The following is a 25,011-nucleotide window of genomic DNA, read 5'->3' on the forward strand; positions in this document are numbered from 1 at the left end:
CAGTGCTCAGAAATAGAACAAAGCCACCCCTGTACCCAGTTATTGCACAATCAGTAGTTGACACCTTCAGGTCATTTGCTTCTTTGGGATCAATATCTATCTGAGGTGGCCATAGTGATTCTTAGTTTAGGTTGAGAATTGGGAACAGTGGTGATGGTGATAAATTTGGATCATGAGACACCTAGAGGGAGATCATAATTACAGAAGGGTCACCTGAAGAACTGAATACCTCAGGACTAGCAGGAGGACTCTGGCAGGAACATTGCCTTCTCTGTAACTTTGCTTGTGTCCCTGGTGATAGTTGGTGAGTTCCTCACTCTTCCTGCTACTTCAGAGCTCACGTTCCATTGCTTTAGACCAATTTTTCTCACCCTCAGCCAGTTAAATCTTTTCCACTTGACTTTGGCTGTCCAGCCTGGCATCTTGCCACCTGATCCCTCTTCCTACATTAGAAGAGGAGGAGAAGGAAGACACCTCGATCCCTTCACACTTGTGAGCATAGAGTGGGAGAGACCTCCCTGAACTTTTTTTTTTCTTAATAATTTTATTTTATTGTGGTAAGAACATTTGACATGTGATCCACGCTCTTAACATTTTTTTTTTTTTTTTGTGACCGGTAAGGGGATCGTAACCCTTGGCGTGGTGTCGCCCGCACCGCGCTCAGCCAGTGAGCGCACCGGCCATCCCTATAAAGGATCCGAACCTGGGGCCTCGGCGCTACCAGCGCTGCTGCACTCCCAGTGCCGCACTCTCCCGAGTGAGCCACGGGGTCGGCCCTCTTAACAAATTTTTAAGTGTATAATACATTATTGTTCAGTATTTGTTCACATCTCTAGAGCTTATTCATCTCTAGAGCTTATTCTTGTTAACAGAAACATTATGCCCATTTATTTCCCTTAGCATGATATCTTTCAAGATTCATCCATGTTGTTGCATTTTACAGAATTTCTTTCTCTTTTAAGGCTGAATAGTATTCCATTGTGTATATATACCATGTTTTATTTCCCCATTCATCTATCAAGGACAGTTAAGTGTTTCTATATCTTGGCTATTGTGAATACTGCTGCAGTGAACATGGGAGTGCTGGTATTTCTTTGAGATCCTGATTTCAATTCTTTTGGATAAATACCCAGAAGTGGATTACTGGGTCATATGGTAGTTCTATTTTGAATTTTTTTCTTTTTTTTTTTTTTTTTTGGTGGCTGGCTTGGGTGGGGATCTTCACCCTTGACTGGTGTTATAACACCACACTCTTACCATCCAAGCTAACCAGGTAGCCTGTTTTTAATTTTTTGAGGAACCTCCGTACTGTTTTCTGTAGCTGCTGTACCATTTTGCATTCCCACCAATAGTATGCAAGGTTCCAGTTTCTTCACAGTCTCACCAACACTGATTGTCTTTTGTTTTTTTGATAGTAGCCATTCTGACAGGTATGAGGTGATATCTCACTGTGGTTTTGATTTACATTTTCCTGATGACTAGTAATGTTGGGCATTTTTACCTATTGGTCATTTGTAATGTCCTCTTTTTTTAAAAGATGACTGGTAAGAGGATCTTAACCCTTGACTTGGTATTGTCTATTCAATGTCTATTTAATTTCTTAGCCCATTTTTAAATTGGGTTATTAGTGTTTTTGCTATTGAATTGTAGGAGTTTCTTATATGTTTTGAAGATTAACCCCTTATCAGATACATGGTTTGTAAATATTTTCTCCCATTCTGTAGCTTGCCAGAAGATTTTAGGTTGATGTAGTCCCAATTGTTTATATTTGTTTTTGTTGCCTGTGCTTTTGATGTCCTATCCATGAAATCACTGCAAATTTTAACTTTAGAATCCATCCTCCTGTAATGTTCATAGTCTCATAGGTATCAAGTATTTCTTATTAGCTTAAATATTTTCCCTTGGTAAATAGCAGTTTCTTTTCCCACAAAGTTTGGCTTTCTTTCCTTAAAACAATAACAACAAAAACCTCAGCCATACACATAGGACCCCATGCTGCTTATGCTAGCATGCCAGACAATATAACATATGCCAATGCCTCTTTCAGCAGACTTCTCTCCTCCTGTTAGACACAGTTACTGGATTACTATCTGGTTTACTGTAGAGAAGCAGATTATTTTACTTAGTCACTTGTAAATGTAAGAGGCCTTCTAGCTCCTTATTTCCCCATACATCTTTGTCTTTTTTAAAAACTTGTTTTGATTTTACTTATTTTTATTTTATTTTTTGTGGCTGGCTGGTATGGGGATCTGAACCCATAATCTTGGAGTAATAAGGCTAACCTCTAACCAACTGAGCTAACTGGCCAGCCCTTGATTTTACTTATTTTTAAGACCAAACTTTAAATATTATAGCTGCAAACATCCATCATTAAAGGAAATCTTCAAACTAAATAAAACAACTTATAATCTACTACCCTATCAAAACTCTTTCATTTTGTCGCATTCCCTTCTCTCTGTACATCTATGTGTAATTTCCACAAAATTGTAACCATACTGTGCATGCAATTTAGAATTTTTGTTTTTGCCAAAGGTGGTATTCATGTTGTTCAGAAATTTTAGAAGACCTGGGAAGAGTATAGATGACACAGGAGAGGGTTGCCATGTCACAAACTCTGTGAATGGCCTGAGGTCTCACAACCAAGGATGGGGAGGAGAGCCAGAGAAAAAACTGATGTGGAGGTAAAAAAACCAACCAAACAAACAATAAAACCGGCATGAAAAAATATAATATAAAATTTCAAAATGTTAGTTCTTCTCTAAGCATCATCTATGAGCTGCTGCTTCTTAAAACATGTAGTATTCTTTGACTAAAAGTGATCAAGTATTCTAGTAGAGCTTTTAGGAAAGTATATAACTGCTGATAAGGCCAATACTTCAGAGTTCTTAACCTTAAAAAAAAAAAAGTCAGAGGCACCCAGCAAGGTGGTTAGAGGAACCTGATTCACAATTTGGCCACCTTTTGTGTGTCTCTGGCACTGCTCAGCATTTTCTCTGTCAAAGAAGCTTCCCTCCAAACAAAACCTACTGTGTAGCTCCACCATATTTTTCTAAGATATTAGCTGTCAGCATGGAAGCTCTGAATATTAATATTTATTGTATCTCAAGAATTTTAAAAGAAATTTGCCTTTTCTTCTCTTTTAACTAGTTTTCTGATCACCTTCCTCAATAATGCATACATCCATTCTGGGTTTATGAAATCATCACTGCCTAGAACCTGTTTTGTATGATTAATGCTTTGCTAAATTAGCATTTGTGAGTAGTATTCAAAATGGGGTGAATCACCTTGACGTATTCTGAATTTATTAGCTCTTGGTTTTATTTCTTTGCCAAGGACCTAGATTAACAGAATTTTTTCTTCTCCCTTTTATTTTGTAATGGAAATATCCTTAAAAAATTTACAAAGTTCAGGGCCAGCCCGTGGCTCACTTGGAGAGTGTGGTGCTGATAACACCAAGTTCACGGGTTCGGATCCCTATATAGGGATGGCCGGTTAGCTCACTTGGGAGAGCGTGGGGCTGACAACACCAAGTCAAGGGTTAAGATCCTCTTACCGGTCATATTTAAAAAAACAAAACAAAACAAAAAACATTTACAAAGTTAATGCAAGGTGGTATTTAATAAAAAAATAATTTTCTTTATAGGAAATTTCAAATGTATATAGAAATAGAGAGGACAGTGCAATCAATCCCCATTTACCCACTACCCAGCTTCAGTAATTATCAACATTTTGCCATTAAAAGTTTGTTAAGTAAGGAAACAATATTGGATTTTAGAAAATGAAAGTTCTATCCCGTTCTTGTACGGAACATAGTGTGTTTTTTTTCTTTTTTGTTTTTAACATTAATGGGATTATATTATATGTACTGTTTTGTAACCTATTAAATCTCAGAAAAATATATTGGATATCTTTTCATGTTAGTGTATGTAGATATAAATTGACCTCATTTCTTTTAACATCTATGTAGTATTACATTTTATGGATGTACCATAAATTATTTAGCCAATCCCTATGATATTTCCAATTTTTCATTGTTAGAAATAATGCTGCAGTATTTTTCTTGTATTCTTGTCTGATAATTTCCTTGGAATGAATTTCTAAAAGTGTAATAGCTGGATCAAATGTTAAACATATTTGATATTTTGAAACATAGTCCTGCGCTGCCCTTTAGAAAGGGTGTACTGGTAATTTATATTCCAAACAGCAATGTATGTTGGTGCCTGTTCTTCTGTATCATTGCCCAAACCAGCAAGCCCTTGTCTTTGGGCAGTTTAGAAGCATATCCAATAAGGAGGAAATAATAGCCCCTCGTGTTCGCCATGTGAAATTCGTATTGCCAGAATTTCATATGTATATGAATGAACTATTTTAGAAACTATACTTGACGTTATATTGGAAGATTATTACTTCAAATGAATTCTTCACTTTTAAGTACTAGTAACGTTCTTCATTAAGTCATGCTGACAACTATCAGAGCCAGTAGAATATTTTTGTCATGAATAATTTTAAGAATTCAAGATAATTGGTCTTATTTTTACCTAACATTTTCTCTAGATTCACATTATTAATTCCAGTTCTGTCGCTTTGCTTTTCTTTGTCTGAAAATACTCACAACATAAAACTTTAGGGGAAAAACAACCCTATAGATACTAAGTTTCAAATGTTATCCCCAAATTGGAAATGTTGTTGCTGTGTATTGAATGTCCCCCCAAAACTCATTGAAGCATGTTCCCCATTGTAATAGTGTTAACATGGTAGGAAGTCAGGCTGTGGCAGTGTTGAAAGGTGGAGCCTTTAGGAGATGACTGGATCATGAGGATGATACTCTTGTGAATGGATTAATTTATCTGTGGAGTAATGGGTTAATGGTTTAGTGCATTGCATAGGACTCTGTAGGGACTCCCCATCAAGAAGGCCCTCACCAGGTGTACTTCCTGGACTGTGGACTTCCCAGCCTACTAAATTGTAAGAAATACATTTCATTTCTTTATAAATTACCAGTTTCAGGTATTCAGTTAAAAGCAACAGAAAATGGACTAATAAAATTCGTACTGAGAAGTGGGGTGTTTCTTATAATAAATACCTGAAAATGTGGAAGGGGCTTTGAAACTGGGTAATGGGTGGAGGCTGGAAGAATTTGGAGGAGCAGGCTAGAAAAAGCCTAGATTTTGGTGAGGGCTTAGAAGACAAAGGAGACTAGGGAAAGCATTGGACTTCTTAGAAATTGGTTAAATGGTGATGACCAGAATGATGATAGAAATATGGACAGGAAAGGCCATTCTGAGGAGGTCTCAGATGTAAATGAGAAGGGGTTTGTTGGAAACTGGGGCAAAGGCCACCCTTGGTGGCAAAGAGCTTGGCTGCATTGTGTTCATGCCCGATGGGTCTATGGAATATGGAACTTAAAAGTGATGAACCAGAGTATTTATATGATGGAAGAAATTTCTAAGTAGCAAAGCATTCAGGCAGCTATGTGCCTACTTCTAACAGCCTACACTGAATTATGGCAGCAAAGGTATGAGGTAAAAGTGGAGTTTATAATGAAAAGGGAAGCAGAGGGCAAAAAATTGGAAAACTCTCAGCCTGGCCACATAAAGAGTCAAAAAGTGTGTTTGGGAGAGGAAACCAAGGGTTTAGCCCAGTGACTGTCTGCTAAGAAGATTAGTACAGAAAGAAGGGATCATCAAGAGAATGGGAAAAAGGCCTTGAAGGCATTTCAGAGATCTTTGAGGCTGCCCTTCCCATCCCTGAGGCCTAGGAAAACAGAATGGTTTCAGGGAATGGGCCTGGGTTGCCCTCCACTGGTCTTGCTGCCCAGGGCTACCCTGAGAAGCTGCTCCCTGCACTCTGGCTCAGTGCTCCTCAGCTGCCGCAGGTATAGCTAAATTGGCCTCAGGTGTGGCTAGACCTGCCACATCAGAAGATACAGCCTTGGCAGCGTCCATGTGGAGTTAAGTCTGCAAGCTTGCAGAATGCCAAAGGTGTGGAAGCATGGCAGCCTCCACCCAGATTTCAAAGGATGTATGAAAACGCCTGGAGGCCTAGGCAGAGATTTATCACTACAGAGAGCCTCCAGTAGAGCAGTGCCAACCAGAAATGTGGGGTTGGAGTTGTGGCAGAGGATCCCCACCAGGGCAGGCCTAGTAGAGCCATGGGAGCAGGACTGCCACTGAGACCCCAGAACTCTAGAGCTACCAGCATGCAACACCAGCCTGGGAGGGCTAAAGTGTGGCCTTAGACCAGGAAAGCTATAGGAGCAGGGCTGCCCGAGGACTTGGGAGCCAACCCCTGTACCAGTGTGCAGAAGGTGCCAGACATGGAGTCAAGGGAGATTATTCTCCAACTTTAAGATGTAATGCCTGCCCTGCTGGGTTTTGGACATGTTTAGGACCTGTTACCACCCCTTTTGATTCATTTCTCCATTTTAGAATGAGAATTTCTGTCTTATGCCTGTCCCACTATTGTATCTTGAAGTAGATAACTTTTTAAAAATTTCATAGATGAGACTTTGGACTTTTTGAGTTGGCGCTGGGACAAGTTAAGACTTTGGGGCTATGGGGATGAAATGAATGTATGTGAGAAGGACATGAGTTTTGTGGGGCCAGGGCAGAATGCTGTGGATTGAATGTCCCCCTAAAGCTCACTGATGCTTGATCCCTGTTGTAGCAGTGTTAATATGGGAAATCAGACTATAGCAGTGTTGAAAGATGGGGCCTTTAAAAGATGATTGGATCATGACAACTAAGCCCTCATGAATAGATCAATCCATTCCTGTAATAATGGGTTAATGGTTTAGTGGGTTGTCATGGGGGTGGCACTTGTGGCTTTATAAGGAGAGCAAGTGAGCACATTAAAGAGCTCTTGCCATTCTTGCCGTATGATACCCTGGTCACCACAGCACTCTGTAGAGTTCCCATCAAGAAGACCCTCACCAGATGTGTTCCCTGGACCTCGGACTTCTTAGCCTCCAAAACTGTGAGAAATATATTTCCTTTCTTTATAAATTACCCAGTTTCAGGTATTCTTTTATGAGCAACAGAAAACAAACTAATAGAGTTCTTATGACCTTTGGATTTCGATCCTGATCTGGGTTTTTCAAATGATAAGGTTTTTACAAAGAAGAAAATCAACCCTTGAAATATGGAAAAGGAGATTAAAAAGTTAATTGTTAGCTTATGGAAAGGATCATATAAAAATTTGTGGATGAACAGTACTTCTTGTGGTGAGGTGAGGCGTTGTTTCTGTATTGTGCAAGACCTACGGATGAGACTGTGTTCCTTAATTTAACATCTTTCTTTCATAGTAGTTAGGAATAATGCAATGACATCTCTTTTATAGATTATGAAACTATGCTGCAATTTCCTGTGGCTTATGCTTGTTTAGCCTGTGAGAGGCACAGAACTGTAGTCTCATTTTTTAACACTATTTGAATTATTATATAAGGGAAAAGTATTACTATTACCATATTGTCTTCTATTAGGAGACTATATTTTGGAGGCAGTTTAAACCTTCAAAATCAGAGGAGGAACTAAAAAGAAGCAGTGTTCCACAAGTGGATGAGGTCAGTGAACAGTGAGGTCATAACAAAGCTAAGCAGAAGGACAAGTTGAGGCAGTTGGTGAGAAGAGAATTTAACAATTAACTTTTGGATTTTTGTTCTTTTCTTGCAGGAAGCAGTTGGCTATCTTGGCAGATCTAGTGAAAGATTTACCACTGGAATTTGACTTCCTCTTTTCGCAGTCTCAGGCGGAAGTAATTTCTGGGAAGCAAGAAGGTACTGGGTCTCTCAGCCAACCGTGCATAGCCTCTCTAATGGGTGTTTAGGATTACTTTATATATCTGATTTTTATTTTTCTGCCAATAATTTTCTTGATCCTGCTATACAGTTTATTTAATTATTTGCATTATTTGATTATTTGATTATTGGTATCTGTTTTAGAATGCTGCTTCTAGAAGTCATAAATTTATATCTATTTTTAACTTAGGGCTAAGCCCTATGTTTATAAGAATGTATTAGTATTTAATGATTTCAAATGGATCTTTAGTTAGCTAACTGTACTTTAAAAACATACATAGTTCTAGGACTTGTATTGAGTTTGCCAAATTCAAATGTAAAGTAAATTATTAGATTAAAGTAAGGGGAAACTTTAATTCAGGAAATGATAAGTATGAGTTACTTTTACTTTGTTATGGGCCCTCTCTTTATTGCAGCTATTATGTAATATCGATACTTCCCTAGAAGCTTGCACTGTTGGGTTTGTACTTATGGAGAGGAGTTAAATATGTGTTCTCATGCAGCCCAAATGTGGCCAGTATTATTTTTAATACTGAATTATATTTCCATTTCTTGAAAAAAAGAAGGATATCTTATTTTTCTTCTAGTTGTAGTTGATACAAGGGAAAAGATTTACCTTTTTAAATTTCAGTATTATATATTTCAGTCTTAGAATTTCCATTTCATTTTTAATATTGCATTTCTTTTCTTTCCTATTTCTTTGCTGAGACCATCTACCTTTCCATTCATTGTGAGACTGCTTGTATTTCTTGGTTATATAACTGCTTTAATATCTTTGTCTGATAATTCCAATATTTTTATCATCTCAGGGTTGGCATGTTTTGACTGTCTTTTCCTGTATGAGTTGAGGTTTTCCTGGTTCTTTGTGTGCCAAGTAATTTTATATTCTATCCTGGACATTTTGAATATTACATTATGGGACTCCAGGTCATGTTTAAGACATAAGGAGAACATTAATTGTTTTGGTTTAGCAGGCAGTCAACTTGATTAGGTTCAGGGCTCTAGTTCTGACACACCCTCTGTGATTCTTTTAGTTGATTTTTCAAAGCCATGGCACTGCTATTTGGGTTTGTCCCATGTGTGTGTTATCCAGTGGCCAATTTGGAATCCAGGCAGTAGCCTAGCCCATAGTTCAGTTCTTAAAGCCTTTGGTATATTGTTTAGGTTCAGATCCATGCATGTGTAGCTTGGAGGTGAGCCCAGGCATTCATATGCAGCTTTACTTCCTACTGTTCATAATTTTCCTGACACTTCTTGGTTCCTTGGTCAGAAAACCAGGGCTTTAATTTATCCACTCTGTCACGCACTTCCTGCGATTCCATCTATATCCAGGGCCAAGTGGTGGGTCGACAGAGGAAGAAAAATAGGCAATAGGGATTTTCCCCCCACACTTGAGGCTATAGCTTCTCTGCTATAGATTGAATTGTATCTCCCAAAGCTTCAGGTATTAGAAACTTAATCCCCACTGTGACAGTGTTAAGAGAGTGGGAAATCCTGTTATGGTAATTGAAAGGCAGGGTCTTTAAGAGGTGATTAGATTATGAGGACCATGCCCTAGTGAGTAGATTAATCCATTGATGGCTTAATGGTGGTCATGGGTATGATTATGATAGCTTTATAAGCAGAGCAACTGAGACGCTTAGCTCTCTCTCGCTCGTGCCATTTGCCATGTGATACCCTGCATCACTGCAGAGTTACCACCAAGAACAAGGCCCTCACCAGATGTGTTCCCTGGACTTTGGACTTCCCAGCCTCTAAAACTGTAAGCAATACATATTGTTTCAATACAAGTTTCAGGTAGTCTGTTATAAGCCACAGAAATGGACTAACACATCCTCTGATCCGAGAGAAGAATTCATATCACTCAGAGTTTTAGGTACCTGCCCAACCTCCACATCTGTTGCTGCAGGATTGCCTTGGGTAGGAGAGAACAAAATAAAGAAACAAAAGCAGGAGATTATCCCTATTCTTTTAGAACCTTTGGAGTCCCCTTTTCTGGTCCTTGGACCAGAAAGCAAGGTCTTGAAGTTCTGTCTATACCTGGTACATACTTTTATGTTTCAAGCTGCTTTTGAGTCCAGGCCTGGTAATATCTGAGGGGAAAGAAATGGAACATTCTACTGGCTTGGCAAGACTTTAAATTCTGGTCTCTTTTCCAATGTGTCCACTGTCATTTACCTTCAGAGTTCTCAAAATGCTGCTCCATGCATTCTTTTTTTAAAAAGTTTTTTAATTTTAATTTATCAATGTACAGTGTAGTTGATTTTCATGTCTCTTTACCAATTCCTCCTTTTACCCGCTTCCATGCAGTCTGTGTAGCTTTATATTTGCATTCAGTAGGGACTCGAGGGTAGAATGTGCTTACTCTACTTTGCCCAGAACCAGTACTCCAATATTTACATTTGAAAAAAAAACATTTGGGTACAATTAATTCTTATTCATTGTTGGAAATTTAGAAGATGCAAATAATTATAAAAGGAGGAAAAATCACAAACAAAAGATTTAAAATTCATACACTGAGATTGTGAAATAAAAAATTATCATTACTTTTTTCTAAGAAAAGGAGGAAAAGAGAAGCCCTAGGGAAAAGTGTACACTTGGTGCAGCAGCACAGAATTTAGCGAGAGCTTTTATATTTCTTACTTAGGGGTTTATGCGTGGATTGGAATCAACTTTGTTTTGGGAAGATTCGACCATGAGGATGGTGAGTAATATTGTCTCGTACAATTCTGTACATAATGGCTGAAGGTTTAAGTCACAACGTATCAGTAGATGTAAGTGCTTAATTTTGAGTTGTTCTCTCTTTTTTGTTTTTTAAAACTTAAGATGCTTCATTTTCTGGTCCTAATTTGCTTTCTTTAATTTCTTTTTAACTTTTTAATATGAAAAGTTTCAAACATTTACAAAAGTAAATAATAAAATGAACCTCCATGGACCCATTACCCAGACCCAACCACTTATTAACATTTTGCCATTTTTTGTCCCATACTCCCTCCAGATAACACAGGTTTTTATTCCCATTGCATTTTTGAAAGCAAACCCCGGACATATTTTATCCTAGTTTACATCAGTATGTATCAAAAGGAGTTTCAAAGCAAAACAAAAATAAACATATCCACCGTGCTATTTTCAAACTTAACAGGATTAACAGTTTCTGATATCATGCAATACCCATCTCATATTCAGGTAGAGATTTTCTTGATTATCTCAAGAATGTTTATTAGTAGTTGGCTTGTTCAAATCAGAATCTGAACAAGGGTAACACATTATATTTGACTGATATGTCTCTTTAGTCTCTTTTAATCTATAATCATTAATCTTACCACCCCACTCCCCTGCCTTTTTTCAAACCATTCATTAAAAAAAAAAGAAACTCGGTTACTTGATAGAATGAATTTGCCGCATTCTGGATTCGGTCGACTGCATCTTTAAGATGTTTTCATCCCTTCATATGTCCTTTAACTGGAGGTCAGATATAGAACCTTGATTAGACTCAGGTTCAATTCCATTTGGAGGATAAATCATAGTTGGTGCTATGTGTTTCCTATTATATCATGTCAGAAGTTTTATAATGTCTGGTTGTCCCACTTGTAGTCACGCTCATACTGGTCATGTATTCAGGATTCAGGTATTGTCATCCTCATCTAATCTATTATAAAAATTCTTTATCCACCTTTCACCTAATGATTGTAGTAGCTAATTGTGATTGTTGTTTAGATATGCTTTTTCATTAGAGGTTGCAAAATGGTGATTTTTCTAATTCTGTCATTTAACAGCTGGGATTTTTATATAATGAACTTTTTCTTCATCAACTCTTTGGTTATCCTGAAATGCAGTTCTTATGGGAAAGACAGAATAAATCCTTGCTTATTTTCCTTTATTTAACGAGTTTTTGAATAATGAGTTGGTGTCCTAGCAACTTCCAAAGGTAACCAGTGAATTTTTTAGTTTTTTTTTTTTTTTTTTAGTATCATTATGAACTCATGAATGTTAATATATTTTATGCATTAGAGCGTATCACATCATTGTTCTTTTTAGGAGCCAGAGATGCTCATTGCTGCTGAGTTATCATTGCTTCTTGGCCTTTCAGTGAATAGAGCTAGGAAGTGTGTGTTTTTTAGAAAGGGAAAAATAAATCATGAGTTCATAGTGATATTTCCAACTCATATTTAAGGTTATTATTTAATTTATTTGATTTTATGCCTGTATCCTTTTTTTCTTATGCTGAATCTTTGTTCCTAAAGATACTAACATAAATATTTATTTGCTTTATTCCATATATGTTTAATAGTTTAAAAATAATAATACCAATAATATTATTAACAATAAGACTACTACAATACAGTTTAAGATACTTGTTTCTTTTGTCCTTAGGATATATCCCACTAGAGAGAGATATAGTCAAAATACCATATATAAGTCACTTGAAGTAATTCTTCTCTGTGGAATATACAGTCGATATAGTTAATTTATTTCAGTTTGCTTTCAATATTTTAAGGGATTGCTATTTTTTGTTTTTCTTTCTTTTTCAACTTAATTTTGGTTTTCAATTACTCGATTCCCTTCCCTTCCCATATTTATTTCAGAATCAGATGCTGAGGCTTCCCAAGAATTGGTGACAGGACGCAGAAGGACAGTAGGGATACTGGATATGGGAGGAGCCTCTCTACAAATTGCTTATGAAGTTCCTACCTCAACCTCTGTCCTTCCTCCAAAGCAGGTATTTTACCTTTCAAGGAAATTCAGTTGCTAGGAATGCCAGTATTTGAGAAGAAAGAACACTGTCTTTGGACTTAGACCAACCTGCCTGGGTCTAAATATTTGTTCAAATACTTGCTAGTTTGTGTTATCTTGAGTACATCTCTGAGCTTCAGTTTCCTCATGTGCAGTGTGTTCAATAAGTTCAATAAGTGTTATTCCCTTCCCCCTTACTGATGATCCCATTCCTGTGCTTCTAATATTCCTTATCCTAATAGAATGTGAAGAATGTATTTTGAGGGCAAATTTCATCATAGAGAAAAGAGAATACAGACACTTTTTGAGCATCTATTCTGTGCATGGAGTAAGACATGTTACTTACACTGCCCCCCAAAGCTTATAATCTGTCAATGGAGATAGCCTGTGATATCAGGCAGACCATGACAGTGCTGTAATTTGATCTAAATCGGGATTTCTCATCCTTAGCATTATTGACATTTTGGACTCAATAATTCTGTTGTGGGGGGCTGTCCTGTGCATCATATGATGTTTAGCAGCATCCTGGATCTCTACCAGGTGCCGGTAACAACCCTCCTCCCTCCAGCTATGACAATAAAGAGTGTCTTCAGATATTGCCAAATGTCCACTTGGGGGGCAAGCTGGAAATCACTCCTGGTTGAGACCCTCTAATTTAAACACAGAGCTGTGGCAGTGTAGGGACTGGCATGGTCAACCCCATTTACAAAGGCTTGAATAGGAGCCATGCTGGCTTCATGAAAGGTAAGGTATTTATCTGGGCATTGGATGATAGTAGGCTTTTGCATGGTGGAGGCTGAGGGAAGGCCATCTACATGGAGGGAGCAGTATGTACAAGGCATAGAGAAAGCAGCAAAGAACCCAGAATGTACAGGGTATAGTGAATAGCCTGTTGCAGTATAGGATTTTCAGGTGTTGTAATAAATAGTTAAGGCTGGGAAGATAAGATGGAGTAAGAACATGAGGAGTCTTGGGTGCCATCCTAGGGGTTTGGCTTTTATTTCTGTAGATAGTGGGGAACCAGCAAAGGTTTTGAGTAGGGTAGTCATATGGGCCTCAATTTCATCATCTGTAAAATAAACTCTGAAGGTCCTTCCCAGCTCTGAATTTTGTATGTTAATTGTGTGACTGTGATCTGATCTATTTTTTAGGAAAATAATTTTGCTGTCAGTATGAGAAAGCAGGGAGCCTTGGGTGAGCAGTGCTAGGGAGCTGAACCAGACAATGAGAATGGAAATGGAAGGGAGGGCACAGATTTCAAGGAATATTTTAGGATGAAAACCCAATATAATTGGGTGATTGACTGTAGCAGTGTGGGAGACAGGGAGGGATGGCCAGTGATGCTGAGGGTCCAGCCTAGATAACCGGACGGGTGAGGAACCCAATCACTGAGAGAAAGATAGAGGGAAAAGGGCAGGGTTGATGCTAAGCAGACAGTATGGTCCTGAGTGGTTTGGGTAAGGGCATCTCTCTGGTCTTCTAGCTCTGAAGTGTGAGTTCAATTTTGGGTATGTTGAACTTGAGACATATGAGAAATATATGTGTCAAAATATCCAGCAGGACTGTTGGAAATGTGAGTTTGGCCATTAGCAAAGAAGTCCATGCTAGGGTTGGAGGTTTGGGGAACTAGGTTGTGAGACTTTTTACAAAGTCTGTATTTTACCAATAGGTAAAACGAAGGCATGGTTCTGACAGTAAAGGAATAGATGACAAGTAGCACTGGGCTTCAGGTCTTAAAAAATGACATTTGATGTGTGTGTGCAGATTTAGAAAGCAACACTGGTACAGAAAATATATTTGCAAGCAACAAATTAGATTTACATATAGCAGTGTGATGGCTCCTAAAGGTGAATCTTAGTACTTGATAAAAAAGGAAAGAAACTATGAAACATAACACAGTAGCATTTAAAAAAATGTAATAATCCTAAATGCCTAATATATATATATTTTTGTATGATTCACAAAGTTATGCAACCACCACTATTGAATTCCAGAACATTTTCATCAATCCAAAAGAAACCCTATATTCATTTCAGTCACTCTCCATTCTCCATTTTCCCTACCCTGGACAACCACTAATCTACTTTATGTCTCCCATGGATTTGTCTACTCTGGGCATTTTATATAAATGGAGTCGTACAATATCTGTCCTTTTGTGTCTGGCTTCTTTCATTTAGCAAAATGTTTTCAAGGTTCATCCATATTGTAGCATGTATCAGCACTTCATTCCTTGCTATGGCTTGCTAACAGTCCATTGAAAGACCATGCCACATTTTGTTTATCCATTCATCAGCTGATGGACATTAGGGTTGTTTCCACATTGTGGCTATTATGGATAATACTTCTGTGAACGTATAGCTGGACACGTGAGGAACCCAATCACTAAGAGAAGGACAGAGGGGAAAGGGCAGGGTTGAAGCTAAGCAGACAGTAGTATGGTCCTGAGTGGTTTGGGTGAGGGCATCTCTCTGGTCTTCTAGCTCTGAAGTATGTCTACATTTATATCTACATTTTTGTATAGGTATAAGTTTTCAGATCTCTTGGGTATATACCCAGGAGTTGAATTGCTGGGCACAATAGCATTTTCACAAATTAAAAATAAATATATTCAAAAAAATAATCCCCATTTTGTAACAATACATATAAATAAAAATCACACATTAAGCACATTAGAATGGTTGCCTTTGGCAAGGAGTGGGAGTGGGAGTGGATTTTAGGATAAAGGGGAATAAATAAGTAGAAGAGGGGCTTGCCATGATACTGTGCCATGAGCTAAGGAATATGATTAATTCAACCACTGCACCTGAGGTCCAAAAAAAGAAAAAATATAGCACCTTTTTATTGGAGGTACAGTAAAATTGAACTTTTCCAATCCCCAAAGCTGTCACAAGGAACATTAGGGCTTTTTGGATAGTTTTAGTAAAGGCCATACAGTAGATCTCATGATGATCCCCCAATTTTCCTTAAGTTTGCTTTTTATTAAAGGATTTTTTTTTCTATTTTTAGAAATAATACATTGCCATTGTGGGGGAATGGAAAATACAGAAAAGTAAATGCAAGAAAATGACGTCATCTGTAATAATTCTACTGCCTATATAACTATGGATAGTGTTTTAGTCTCTAATTTGGTTTCTAATTTGTCCTTTTTGTGCAGTCTTGTCATTTTATGTCTTTGTTTAAAATAATGCTATGAGGATGAAAGAATGCTACAAGATATTTTAAAGAGTAGTCATAGAAAATGAAGCTTGGTATATTAGCAGTGTCATAGCTTTCTAGAAATCAACCAAAACTAAAATTCCCTTTTTTCTCTTGATATTGTATTACAGGAAGAAGCTGCCAAGATCCTACTGGCTGAGTTCAACCTGGGCTGTGATGTGCAACACACTGAACATGTATACAGAGTTTACGTCACAACCTTTCTGGGTTTCGGAGGCAACTTTGCCCGGCAGCGCTATGAAGACCTGATGCTGAATGAAACTCTTAATAAAAATAGGTACATTTGACATGTGATCTGAGTTTCTGAAATAGAATATCATCAGGCTGTAGATATTTAGAAGAAATATTCACATCTTACTATGATAGATAAGTCCTTGCTTCCTCCTTTCTGACCACTCCTGCCAATGGGGTAGCATCTGTTAGAGACCCTCTGTTAGCAGTCCCACCTGATCTGGGTGAGGATGCATTCTGATCTTTGTTATTAGGATTCGTAAAAAAGTACAGCAGCTTATTGTGATCTCTTGCTGTGTCCCACATGCAGACATGGCATCACAAGATAAGTGAGAATTAATTAAATTGCTGATTTAAAATGTGCAATATAATGTAGCTCGTAGCATTTTCTTCTACATGGAAGTGCTCAACACGTATTTGTTGAATGCCAGTGGAGTTGCATCTTATGCAGGAGTTAGGTTATATAGTGTACATAAAAGATAAAAAGTATGTGTAGTTAAAACTAACTTTTAAAATGGTCTCTTCTTAAGCCGAGAATAGCTCAGTTTTTTCTCCAGCATCGTAGAGATCACAGATTCTTCATTTTGTACCAGATGAAGTAGTTAGACCATAATATACAGACAGTTGTTGGGTTTGTTTGTTTTATGAGTATTTAAAATTATTTATTTTATCATTGTGCACATTGAAGGAAAGAAAGCATAGTAGACAGCAGAGTTCTTTTCCACCATAAAATTATTTACACATTTATTTAGCTAGAAACAATAGTTTCTCCGCAGCAATCAATTATACTTAGATCAAGGGATTGGATCCCCATACCAGCCAGCCACCAAAAAAACCCTAAAAACAAAAAACAATTAGAGGATGTTGAAGAAAATATTCTCATAAATCTTTTTTGTCTTTGTAAGTCTTCCTTAGTTCAAGGTGGTTTGGGAGACTCCTGGTGTCCTGGGTGATTGATGAATGCATTAAAATCAAGCAGTGTGTTTGTATTGTGAGTGTACTCCTATATCCATACAAATGTTGCTTGGGTTGTGGCACTCAGATTGCTCCTGCTGGCACTGTGACGTTTAGTGCACATTTGTTATGAAAGTTTCACATGAGTTTTGTTTTTTCCTTCTTCATTGGCTGCTGTGCTTCCTTTTCCATTTCCTTACTTTGTTCTGCTGCTCTCTTTTCCATCTGCTGTTTTCTGCTGTCTCAGAACTTCTTCTTGCCAAACTGCATCTTCTTCCCATGCATTGATATTTTCTAAGTCACCTACTTCAGGAGATTGATGAATAAAAGGCATATCTTGTGTAGCTGCCAATCTGTTAGAGAAACCTATGCTTCCTAGGGTGGCAAAACTGAATGGTTTTCTCTTCTTAATGATTTTCTGAGTTTTCCTTATAGTTGGTGTCATGTCCTCAAAATAGGTTCCAGTTGTTCCAAAGCATTGTGTTGTGTTGCCACATTCTCATTCCCTCCTTCAGTCTTCACACTTGTGGGTGCGTCTTCATCCCAGGAAGTCCACTCTTCAACACTTGTCTTTTTCTTTTTTAATATTTTATTTATTACTATTATTTTTTTTTTACATTCTGTGATGTTGGGGAGCAGTTGGGGAGGGGGCGAGGGGAAAGGGGAAGGAGATAGGGTTGGAGGAAGAGGAAGGAGGAAGGGTGGAGTTGAGGCCTGTGGCCCCCTCATTCCTTCATGGGAGACCAGGGTGCTTCCACCAGTGGCTTGGTCATTGCTGAGCTGGGTGCAGATATCAGAGGGGTGTGGCTGAAGCCTTTGTCCCCAACACTGCCCCAGCTTGGGAGCCCGGGACGCTTCCTGTGATGGCTCAGTGGTCGTCCCTGGGCTGGTTGTGCGTGTCGGGGGGGCATGGCTGAGGCCCTTGGCCCCCCACCACCCCAGCTCAGGAGAGCCTAGGGCGCTTCCTGCGGCAGCTTGGTAGTCGTCGCTGGTTCAAACTGTTATGTTATTTAAAACCTTTAGATGACCAAAACTGTGTAGCAGAGGATCCTGTTCTTCATCCAATGGTGTATGGGTGCTCCATTGGGCATTTCGTTTTATGGCCCCCACCACAATGTTAATCTCACCTTCAGTGATGTAAATATTCTTATCCACTATCCTGGCAAACCTGTCAGCAGATCCAAAATGGCGGGGCCTAGTCCCAGGACCGGTGGCAGCTGCTGCTGCTCATGTCCAGCAGGGGCCCTGGAGGCATTTCCAAACGGCCCTCCTGGTTCTGGTGGCAGATGGGAGAAGGGAAGGAGCCCATTTCTTGGAAGTTGAGGCAGAAGCCAGGGTGGGACAGCACAGTTGGCAGGGATGAGTCAGCCGGGATGGGTGGTGGAGCCAGCTACCTTCTCTGTCAACTCACTGATGTGATAACTCAATACCTGTTTTGGAATTGATGAATAATTAACTGCAGTTGGCAAAGTTATTTGGTCTTCACTTAATTTTCATTGTTGGCCAGATCTGCATATTAATCTCTTTAGGAATGAGAATCCAGTAGCGAGGCAAGTAAAGACTTTTAATAAACTGCGTGATGGCCATAGTGGGAACCAAAACCTGCCCTTCTCCTCCCCACTTAGAGGATGCAAGCTCTACAGGTGTCTTTCTGGAGCTGGTTTCTGTTCCAGCTATACATCTATATTTAGCTTCCTATTCTCTCTCACAGCACTGCTCACTCAAAGCCAGGCATGTGCTGTGTCACCATTGCCAGCCATTGCCACTGCACCACTGCTGTGGTCTCCTCCTCAGAAAGCCCTCCCCTGCCCTTCTTTCTTTACCTCCTGCCAGTTGTACTTTTAAGCATTTGAACCACCCTCAGTATGGTAAGCTCCTTGTGCTTTTAAGAGGCATGTGGGAATGAAGACCAGATAGAGAACAGGGGTAGATTCATGTCTCCAGTTTCAGTATACACTAAGAAGTATACATGTTGACTAAAAGTTGAGCAAAATTGATCATTGCTATATTTCTCTTTTTTCCCCAGATTTAATTTGCTTAAGTTAAAAGTGCATGTAATGCAACCAGATAGTAATATTTCACTCCATCCTTGTTTCTAGGGATGTCATGAAAAACAATACCAAGATATCTGTGAAGCACATTGTGTTTCTTGGACTAGGTTGAGTATAGTGGTGACATATTTTGTTTCTGTCATCGTGACAGATTGCTGGGCCAGAAGATAGGTCTGAGTCCTGACAATCCATTTTTGGATCCCTGCCTGCCAGTGGGACTCACAGATGTGGTGGAGAGGAACAGCAAGGTCCTGCATATCCGAGGCAAGGGAGACTGGGTGACTTGTGGGGCAATGCTGAGTCCCCTGCTGGCCCGCTCCAACACCAGCCAGGCCTCACTGAATGGCATCTACCAGTCGCCAATTGACTTCAACAACAGCGAGTTCTATGGCTTCTCTGAGTTTTTTTACTGTACAGAGGATGTATTGCGCATTGGTGGCCGCTACCACGGGCCAACATTTGCGAAGGCTGCTCAGGTAATTATTAATAATAGTGACTCATGCTGGCAGTGGCCATTTATTGGATACCTAACTTTGTGTCAGGCACCGTGCAAAGGGTATTGCATGCTTAATCTCACTTGATTCTTTGCAGGAGTCCCATGAGCCCTCGTTTTACAGATGATGAAGTGTACTCAGAGAACTTAAGGAACCTGCTATGCTATGCTGCCTTCTAATTAATTAAGTTAAGGTTCCCATGGATATCATATCACCTAAATTACCAGCCAGCTGCAAAATTGTCATGGTGGCTAGTTGTTTTTTCTCTATCTTTCCAATAGTATTGTTTAATGTTTGTGGCCAAAAAGTATCATCTCCAGGTATTTTTTCCCTTGCTGGGTGTTCACAGTTGTAATGTGCTTTTGGAGATGATGTCACACCTGTGATCAAGTCCATTTTCTTTCTCTTGGTTTGAGCTATTAAGAGGCTAGAGTGGTTTGGGGTCACTCGGAATATTAGAAAGATGATGTGAAACGCTGTAACGGTGGAAGTATTATTTAAATTTAAAATAGAGGAATAAAAATTCACTTTGAGCATATATAGGACTTAAGCATCTTACATTAAATCATTAGTTACATGGACAAGTAAAAGTTTAGCCAGCTTTCTATAGTTCCCTGCTTTAATTTAGAGTCATCTCTGAATTTTTGTGTATCTCTCTGCTGTATGGGAAAAATCTGTCATCTTGTATTTTTTATTCTTTCCTTTCTGCTTTCTCACAGTTTTTTTTGTTGTTGTTGTTTTTTGGTGGTCAGCAAATACAGGATCTTGATGTTTTCAACACCATGCTCTAACCAACTGAGCAAACTGGCTAGCCTTTCTTACAATTCTGTAGGGTTTTCTTGGTGTAAGACTTCCAATAAAATAATATCTACAGTATCTGTATTATCCTGTTCCCAAAAGAGAGTCCTTAAGAAATATTGTGGAACACATGCATTGTATTTGCTCTTTCCTCTCCAGCCTCCAGGAATACCTCATATTCCCTTTCCTTTCCAGAGCCCAGGGTTCCCAAACTATCCATGGTTTAATCTTTCTCTTATTTCCAAAAATTCTTCAAATTCCATTCCCCTGAACACTAAAGTTCTCAAGTTACTGCTTGTCCAAGTTGCTAGTGGCTTAATATGTTGTCTTTCCCAGGTAAAAGAGATGATTTTGTTCCCTTACTTTTTTTACTCACTTAGATGTTATCTTCCCAGTGCCACCTTCCCTGGCCACCGTATCCAAAATTACTCTCCCCATATTACTAATTGCCCTTTCCTGCTTTATTTTTCCCCTGAGCATTTATGTCATCTAACATACTTGGTATATGTATATGTGTGTGTTCATGTGTATGTATGTATGTATATTTATTTATTGTCTGTCTCCTACTAGTAGAATGTAAGCTTAATGAGGACAGGAATTTTTGTCTGTTTTATTTACTGCTTGATCCCCTGGCACCTAGAATAGAACCTGGCACATAATAGACATTCAGTAAATGTTAGTTCACTGAACAAACCAAAAGGAATGATCCTTTTGGTGAGAATTACAACATAGGGGCGGGCCAATGATAGGAATCTAACCATTCTATCCTATCTGCTACCTGCTCATGTCAATCCTACGTAGAATAGAATGAAACTCTCTTTGGCTTTTTGTACTGCTATGCCTAGTCCTAACCTTATGCCTTTCTGAAGCTTAAGAGGCTCAGGAATCATGTCAGTCTGGCTTTGTACTAGGCTTGGATGCGATGGGAATAAAGAAGGGTGTTCATTTAATGAATATGCCATTTCTGTTCTCCTTTGTCAGCTAGTAGCCCATAAGTAACTTTAGAAATGGAACACCTGTTGAGTGTGGAGAAGTTAGAGAGTTTGCCTCCAATTTTACGTTGCACTCTTTCTCTGTGGTTGTTGCAGGATTACTGTGGCATGGCTTGGTCGGTACTAACTCAGAGATTCAAGAATGGCCTCTTTTCATCACATGCAGATGAGCATCGACTCAAGTAAGTAACTTTGTTTTCTTGCTTAGATGTGGCCTTAATATGTAGATGGCAAATTATAATGAAGGAGAGAGAGCAAGCAATAGTACAAATTGGAATTTATGTTGATGGAGAATTTGATTATTTTGGATTTCTATTTTATGAGGAATAGGGGCCAAAATAATGAGCCTATTTTACAAAGCCAAGGAAAACCAGTGGTCACCAAAGAGAGTTCTCTCCAAGTAGTTTGACATCAAAAGTGATGGTCTTTTTTTTTTTTTTTTTTTTAAACTTTTTTTAAAATAGAAAATATCAAATATGCAGAAAGGTAGAATGGTAACATAAACCCTTATGTAACTACTACGCAGTTTCAACAAATACCAACATTTTGCCAGTTTGGTTCATCGAGCCTCTCATTTCTTAAATATTTTAATTAAAAATTTTTTTAACATAAACAAAAATAGAACAGTATAATGAACTCCTGAGTACCTATCACATAGCTTCTCTACTAACAATTATCAGTTCCTGGCCAATCATGTTTCTATCTGTTTTCCCACCTACTACCCCTCTCTTACCACAACTGGGTTATTTTGAAACAAATCACAGATATTATATAATTACATTTGTAGATATTTCAGCATGTTCTCAGAAGATAGGGACTCTTAATAAAAAAGGAAAAAAAACCCAAACAAACCCAAAACACAGCCACAATATCATGATTGCCTAAAGAAAGGTATTCTTCACTTTTGTGGTAAACATAAGATAAAGTAGGCTTAGATTTGGCTTCAACTATAGGTGAGGAATGTGGAGTGGGGAAGAGCCAGGTCTTTTGACATCTATGGGAATACGGTGTGGCTTATTGCAAAGGAAAGCATTAGAATTCTTCTTTTAAAAAATCTAATTTTTTTTGTCACACAGATATCAGTGTTTTAAATCAGCTTGGATGTACCAAGTCCTACATGAAGGATTCCACTTTCCCTACGACTACCCAAACCTGCAGACAGCTCAACTGGTCTATGACCGAGAGGTTCAGTGGACACTGGGAGCCATTCTGTATAAAACACGATTCTTACCACTCAGGTAAAGTGAGACCAACCAAATCGGTATCTTGAGCTCTGAGGGTGTTAGTTGATGCCTCAGGGTAGGTCTCTTAAAGTACCTCCCACCAAAAACCCCCCAAAACCAAACTCACTTTCATTATTTCCACATGAGCCACTATTAGTAATCTCAAGCATGTTGAAACAGAAAGAACGTTGAGAATTATTGGTCTGGAGTCTGCTCCTCAGTTTTGCCATATCAGAAATTCAACCTTATTTTTTCACCTACAACAAATCAGTCTTTAGGATTGAGCTCTTACTAACTACTTCCAAGATACTCAGTGAAAAACTAAAATGTTATTCTTAAGTTACTCTGGAAAACCTATCTAGTAGAGAACTGGGGTAGGCTATCTTTCTAGAGCGATCTTTCATAATGGGTAGAGTCATCCAGAAATTGTGTCATTGACCTGGAAGGCTTTTTCGTAGGCCAGACTTAGAACAAAAGACATGAGGTATTTTTAGGGGGGATATTTTCATCAAGCTATGGTAGTCTGATGCCTTGCCTTTATGTATAAGATATTTGGGACAATTTTTAGGTACTCTCTCCCCTGGACTATTTTCAGATAAACTAAGATGAATTCTTAATCTTTGGTGCCAGTTCCTCTAAACTCAATACTGTTAGGAGCCAGGCAGATGATAGAAGTGAGGGAAGTGGGCTGGGTAGGGCTTGTGGGGAACTGGAGAGTGTGTCCCCACTAAAGGGCTGGTTACTGTCACACAGAAGTCCTGTCTCAGAAATTGCCAGTTCTCATTTGTCCAGAGAAGCCAAAAATCCATATTTTATATGAAGTCTTTCAGTTTGGAGACACAACATTTTTTGTTTATTTTGTTTTGTTTTTATTCTAACTTGCTTTTTTATTGCCAAAGAGATTGACCATTACCCTCCCCCCCATACATTTGACTCCAGTATTTTTTTTTTTTTTTTTGAGATTCACATTTTTAGAAAACACTACAGCTCAAACAAAACAAAAATGGATCCAGTATCTGGACCATCAAAGAGTGGCTTCAGTTCTAGACAGGCCAACCATTGCACTTCGGTTTACATATCTCTTTATTTTCTTCCAGATTATAATATAATTGATCAGGTGACAGCTTTCTTTAGAATATCCTAGATCCTAAAGAAACGCAGCACTTTTTTAAAGATTTAGACACATTCTGATTTCTTGAGTGGATTCAGGGGACATCCTGTTCTCATTAGTACCATATTTACAAACTGTATTTTAAGATTTATGTTACAGATGACTTTTTCTGTTCACTTGTTTGGCTTGTTTCAAAGGCCTTCCAATTTTGTCCCCAGATTCTGGAGGGTGTAAGCCTGAGGTTCCTTCTGTAGGTCGTGGAAAGGAGGCAAATGGCAGCCCTGGGGCTGGGGACATTCTTCAGCTTTGCTTGCTCTGGAGAGCACTGTTTGCATGGATGGAACAAGTGGGATAACACCACTAGGCCTTTCAAATCAGTAAATGTTTCTCTCTGAAGTTAACAGTTCTTTTTACCTTCAAAATCTTCCCTAGGGATCTTCGGCAGGAAGGTGTCCGACAAGCCCATGGTAGCTGGTTCCGTCTCTCCTTTGTCTACAACCACTATCTCTTCTTTGCCTGCATCCTGGTGGTGCTACTGGCCATCATCCTGTACCTTCTGCGGCTACGCCGAATTCACCACCGACAGACTCGAGCTTCAGCTCCACTGGACTTGCTGTGGATTGAAGAGGTGGTGCCCATGATGGGAGTGCAGGTGGGGCCGTGAGGCTAGACCAGGACTAGAGAACTCAAGTACCCCAGAGTTGCTGCTCATTAATTCCTCCACTTTCTTGTACTGGCCTCAGATGCTGCTTTGCTTGACCTTGTGGATATTTGGCCTTGGAATTTCTACTTTAATTTCTACTTTAATTCCTTCTCATTACCCAGGTCGTCTTCTCTGAGAGAAGCTGTAATTTCGCTGTGAGGAGCTAAATGGGAGATTGGTGCTAACAAAGGGGACTATGCTTTGTCCAATTGAAGCATGCTTCTACTTCTTTATCTGAGAGGTCTGGTGTGCTCCTGGGATCTAGCCTTCTCTCTCATTGCTAAAGCATGAAGTTTGGCATTGGGCACACTGGAAGTTTAGTTTGAAATCAAACTTGGAGCATCTGATACAAAGCTGGAGACATTCTAGCAAGTGTAGCAGCCCCTTCTTTCTCTGTAACAGAGATATCATTTATGTGGAGATCCACAGCCTTTAATAGGGATCCAAGATGTTTGCAGTTCAGTGGATCAGACATGAATTTCCAGGCAACCAAAATAATAACATAACTACCTTGCTTACTTAACAAAGAAGCCATTGTGAGTATGATCCAAGATCCCTGACAGAATGTTGCTGATTTTAAAAGGTTGCAGCCCCTTCTAAATGAATGGTCCACTGAAGATTTTACAGTATCTTATCTGATGCCTGGTATGACCAAGACAGAAAATTTTTCCATGTCTGTGTGCCTCACAGGCTGTTTGGGCATTAATTT

The 25,011-nt window shown here is 38.9% G+C and overlaps 1 protein-coding gene and 1 pseudogene across 2 annotated transcripts in view; one reads left to right on the plus strand and one right to left on the minus strand.

Moving 5' to 3' along the window:
- ENTPD7 (ectonucleoside triphosphate diphosphohydrolase 7) overlaps nucleotides 1–24,263 on the plus strand; it is a 42,682-nt gene extending 18,419 nt beyond the window's left edge. For both annotated transcript variants that reach the window (XM_063102629.1, XM_063102630.1), the window contains 8 exons: nucleotides 7,671–7,774; nucleotides 10,443–10,499; nucleotides 12,382–12,515; nucleotides 15,856–16,022; nucleotides 19,133–19,457; nucleotides 21,362–21,447; nucleotides 22,342–22,503; nucleotides 24,032–24,263. In XM_063102629.1, coding sequence (XP_062958699.1) covers nucleotides 7,671–7,774; nucleotides 10,443–10,499; nucleotides 12,382–12,515; nucleotides 15,856–16,022; nucleotides 19,133–19,457; nucleotides 21,362–21,447; nucleotides 22,342–22,503; nucleotides 24,032–24,263 — 1,267 coding nt within the window. The remainder of the gene's footprint in view (nucleotides 1–7,670; nucleotides 7,775–10,442; nucleotides 10,500–12,381; nucleotides 12,516–15,855; nucleotides 16,023–19,132; nucleotides 19,458–21,361; nucleotides 21,448–22,341; nucleotides 22,504–24,031) is intronic.
- LOC134382422 (receptor-binding cancer antigen expressed on SiSo cells-like) lies at nucleotides 17,069–19,124 on the minus strand (annotated as a pseudogene).
- Nucleotides 24,264–25,011: the final 748 nt, after the last annotated feature.

The sequence above is a fragment of the Cynocephalus volans genome, chromosome 7 (assembly GCF_027409185.1).
Source record: "Cynocephalus volans isolate mCynVol1 chromosome 7, mCynVol1.pri, whole genome shotgun sequence".
In the NCBI taxonomy this organism is placed as follows: Eukaryota; Metazoa; Chordata; class Mammalia; order Dermoptera; family Cynocephalidae; genus Cynocephalus; species Cynocephalus volans.